The sequence below is a fragment of the Myotis davidii genome, unplaced genomic scaffold, assembly GCF_000327345.1.
Source record: "Myotis davidii unplaced genomic scaffold, ASM32734v1 scaffold1007, whole genome shotgun sequence".
Lineage (NCBI taxonomy): Eukaryota > Metazoa > Chordata > Mammalia > Chiroptera > Vespertilionidae > Myotis > Myotis davidii.
This window is the reverse complement of record NW_006298359.1, coordinates 360,057-364,160: the sequence shown is the minus strand read 5'-3', so window position 1 is coordinate 364,160 and position 4,104 is coordinate 360,057. Positions and strand designations below refer to the sequence as shown.

Below are 4,104 nucleotides of genomic sequence, written 5' to 3'. Positions count from 1 at the left end.
GCCCGCCTTTACCCTGCATTTACAACTGTTTTCTCTGAATTGTCTTAGGTGCCAGTGCTATATTTAACAAAGAGAGGACCTCTTCTTTTTCCTTTTTTGTTTATTGCTTTGAGAGAGAAACACTGATTTGTTGTTCCATTTATTTCTGCATCATTGGTTGATTCTTGTATGTGCCCTGACCGGGGATCAAACCCACAGCCTGGGTGTGTCAGAGCAGTACTCCCACCAAGTTGAGTTACTGGCCAGGGAGGAGCTCACCCTTCTCTGTCACTCAGGGTTATACAAAGAAGGGTCTGAAGATCGCCTGCACCCAGCCCAGGAGAGTGGCCGCCATGAGTGTGGCCTCCGGAGTCGCTCGGGAGATGGGCGTGAAGCTGGGGAATGAGGTGAGCTCTGGAGGGACTGATGGGTGAGGGGAGCCCAGGGGTCTGGGATTCAACCCACACTGCCCTGAGGGCCCCGCACCGCATGTCTGGGCACCGGCCTCGTCGCCTGGCCCGACACTCGCTTCAGAGAGCGCCAGCCCACTTTGCACGCTGACGCCTCGGCAGGTGGGCTACAGCATCCGCTTTGAGGACTGCACGTCAGAGCGGACGGTCCTCCGCTACATGACCGACGGCATGCTGCTCCGCGAGTTCCTCTCGGAGCCCGACCTGGCGAGCTACAGGTAGGCCCGGCCGTCTCCCTCCCACAGGAGAGCCAGCGCCCGCCCTCCCCCGCTCTGCGCCCTCCTCCCCTCGCGCCTTCCTGGGCATCCTTAGCTTTGGCCTTTCTCTCCTTTCTTCTTACCCGTCCCTCTGGCCATGGCCAGTCCTTGAACCTTTGTGACCCCGGGGGCCAGAGCTGATCTCCGGGTTCCATAGCTCTGGGCTGGAGGTTGGAGGAACTGCAGAGAAGGCCTCTCCCTCCGGCTGCAGCTGTTCCCAGGGTTAGAAACAGGATGGAGGGTGGAGCGCGGGGGAGTTGAAAGGCTGAAGACCACTCGGAGGAACTTAGGGTTTCAGCTTCCAGGGGAGACACTCAGGACAGAGCCTGGTCCCAGTGCCGCATGGGAGAAGGCCAGACTTGGCCTTTTTGTTTTTAGTATATTTTTATTGATTTCAGAGAGGACGGGAGACGAAGGGAGAGAGAGAAATATCAATGATGAGAGGGAATCATTGGCTGCCTCCCGCACGTTGGACCGAGCCCACAACACAGGCATGTGTGTGCCCTTGCCCGGAATCGAACCTGGGACCCTTCGGTCCACAGGCCGATGCTCTATCCACTGAGCCAAACCCGCTAGGGCCACACTTGTCTTATAGGACCCCAGAGAGCACATCTAGGAGCCATGGGGTGTCACAGGAGAGGAGATTCAGCTCAGGACCAAGGCGCCGTAGAGGCGAGACCACAGGTTGCTCATGATTGGGCTGTGCTGACCCGCAGGGGCGGGTAATAACGTGCTGAGGGCAGAAGGCTCATGCGTGGGATGCGGGTAGGGTCAGGCCAGCTGAGCAAGAGGGTGCGAAGTTCTGGTCCTAGAAGGTCAGAGTGCAGCCATAGGACAAATAAGACTTGACATTTTACACCCCTTCCAAAACGCTGGCAGAGCCCACCGAAGGCCAGCCAGTGCCAGAGCGTTTGGGGTGCAGGACTTTCCCAGCAACCCCAGCGGGAAATGGCCGGGGCTTCCCCATCCGGCCAGGGTTCATGCAAAGAGTTGAGGTGGGGCAGGAGCTCCTACAGGCGTGGTTGCCACCAGAAACCCAAAGACTAGAACAAGGAGAAAGAAAGTGCACAGAATAGCTGGTTCCGGAGGAGGCCTAGAAGTCTGCAGAGCCGCTAGGTCAGGCTGGAAGGCTCGCCAGTCCCAGGAGTCTGGGAGCTGCTGGCTTTGGGGATCGTGGTGGCACAGTCCGCCACCCACCCAGCCAGCCTGACGGGAAGAGGCCGTGCCCTCACTTCCCGCTTCTGTGACTGCAGCAGACTTTTGAACCACAGGGTGGTCTGGCTCGTCTTGGCTCCGCCCTCCAACCCCAAGTCTTGGAAGCTGCTGTTTTCCCACTGAGAGGCTGCGGGCCATCGAGCCTGGTCTCCCCCACTCTCTGCTCTTACTTCACGGCGATTCGCTTCCTGGAGCCCCTCGTCCCACATTCACCCTTGGACTCTGTCTCTAGCTGCCCTCCATCCGGGGGACCCCACGTCCACGCCTGCATGGCCTGCTCTTCTCGCTCACTGCTCCCTGTTCCCCCAGCGTGGTGATGGTGGATGAGGCTCACGAGCGGACCTTGCACACGGACATTCTCTTTGGACTGATCAAAGATGTGGCTCGCTTCTGACCCGAGCTCAAGGTCCTGGTGGCTTTGGCCACACGGGACACTGCCCGCTTTTCCACCTTCTTTGATGACGCCCCCGTCTTCCGGATCCCTGGACGCCGGTTTCCAGTTGACATCTTCTATACCAAGGTGCTCCCCGAGGATGGGCTATAGTGTGAGGCATGAGGCGGGGGAGGGCAGGGTGGATGGAGAGTCCACAGGGGAAGGACCGAGCATGTGGAGCGGGGAGGACGAGGCTGCCTGAGCAAGTGCCTACCTGTGCCCTCTCCTCGCCAGGCTCCGGAGGCCGACTACCTGGAAGCCTGTGTCGTGTCTGTGCTGCAGATCCACGTGACGCAGCCCCCCGGGGACGTCCTGGTGTTCCTGACGGGACAGGTAAGGGGGTCCCAGAGAAGACGGGGCCGGCAAGTCCAGGGCGGCCTCTGTGATCGGTCCCTGCTGCTCTGCCCCCAAATCCAGGAGGAGATCGAGGCTGCCTGCGAGATGCTCCAGGACCGCTGCCGCCGCCTGGGCTCCAAGATCCGGGAGCTGCTGGTGCTGCCCATCTACGCCAACCTGCCCTCCGACATGCAGGCCCGCATCTTCCAGCCCACGCCCCCCGGGGCACGCAAGGTGAGAGAGCTGCAGAAACCTGCGCTCCACCCTGTGGCGCTGGGGCGCTCCAGTGCCGGCTCTGGAGAGAGGACACGGACGCAGGCAGGAGTGGGAATTTGCACCTGTAAAATGCAGGGATGTCAGAGGAAGGCTTAAGGTGTGATTGAGGTCAGAATGCATGGTCCAGTGGAAGGTTTGTGAGAAGCAGTGGGAGACAGGGCAAAACCACACCTGGACTAGGTTAGGGAGGGCCTCGGGTGGCAGGTGCACGGGTTTGGACTTTAGACTGAATGGCAGTCACAGGATTTTGAACAAAGTGTAACTTTCATCAAATATCGAACGGGTTCTCGCAGGTTCTGTTCTGGGGGTGGGATGTGGTGAGACAGTCCTGGCCTCGCGAGCTCCCGGTGGGTAAGTTAGGAGACAGTGCCAGGAGGAGACGGCACGGCGGGGCGTGAGGCTCGGGGGAACTTGCCTGAGCGAGTAGGGAAGGCCTCCCCTCTCCAGTCAGGTGAAAGTGAGGCAGAGGCTTGGACTGGATGAGGAGGGAGCCAGGCTGGGACCCTGAGAGGAGACAGGACATGAGGGCTCGCGCCGAGTGGGCATGGCTGTAACTCCAGCAGGATCGGAGGCGGTGGCCAGGGGAGTGATGGGAGGTGCATTTTAAAAGGACCCTTCCGGACACCACAGACCGAGCGGCCCCATCTCCCAGCTCTGAAACCTCAACCTCTTCTCCACTTCCTTTCCACGTCATGCCCTTTCTGAGCCCCGCTGCCCCTCACCGTCCTCCCAGCCTGTCCCCCTGGCACTGGACACGAGTTCCCTCAGCTCCTGCCCTTATCTGCCCCTGCTGTCTACTCCAGATCTCCCCGACTCCTCTTCCTACATAGCTGGGAGGTGGGGTCTCTGAGTGACCCACAGCCTCTCACTCAGGTGGTTGTGGCAACCAACATCGCCGAGACTTCACTCACCATCGAGGGCATCATTTACGTGCTGGATCCAGGGTTCTGTAAGCAGAAGAGCTACAACCCTCGCACGGGCATGGAGTCACTCACGGTCACACCCTGCAGCAAGGTCAGCTCGACTCCAGGGGGTCTCCATGGTGGAGCGGGAGGCAGAATGGACCCACAGGCAGGCCCTACTCAGAAGCCGGGGGGCTTAGAGGACGAAACCACAGCCTCCTGGATTCCTTGCATAA

General features: G+C 60.0%; 1 protein-coding gene across 1 annotated transcript in view; it reads left to right on the top strand.

Annotated features, from left to right (window-relative positions):
- Positions 1-4,104, top strand: part of DHX16 (DEAH-box helicase 16) — a 36,223-nt gene that overhangs the window by 28,974 nt on the left and 3,145 nt on the right. Inside the window, 6 exon segments of the mRNA XM_015570675.1 lie at positions 276-386; positions 552-667; positions 2,231-2,441; positions 2,589-2,687; positions 2,772-2,924; positions 3,840-3,999. Coding sequence (XP_015426161.1) covers positions 276-386; positions 552-667; positions 2,231-2,441; positions 2,589-2,687; positions 2,772-2,924; positions 3,840-3,999 — 850 coding nt within the window.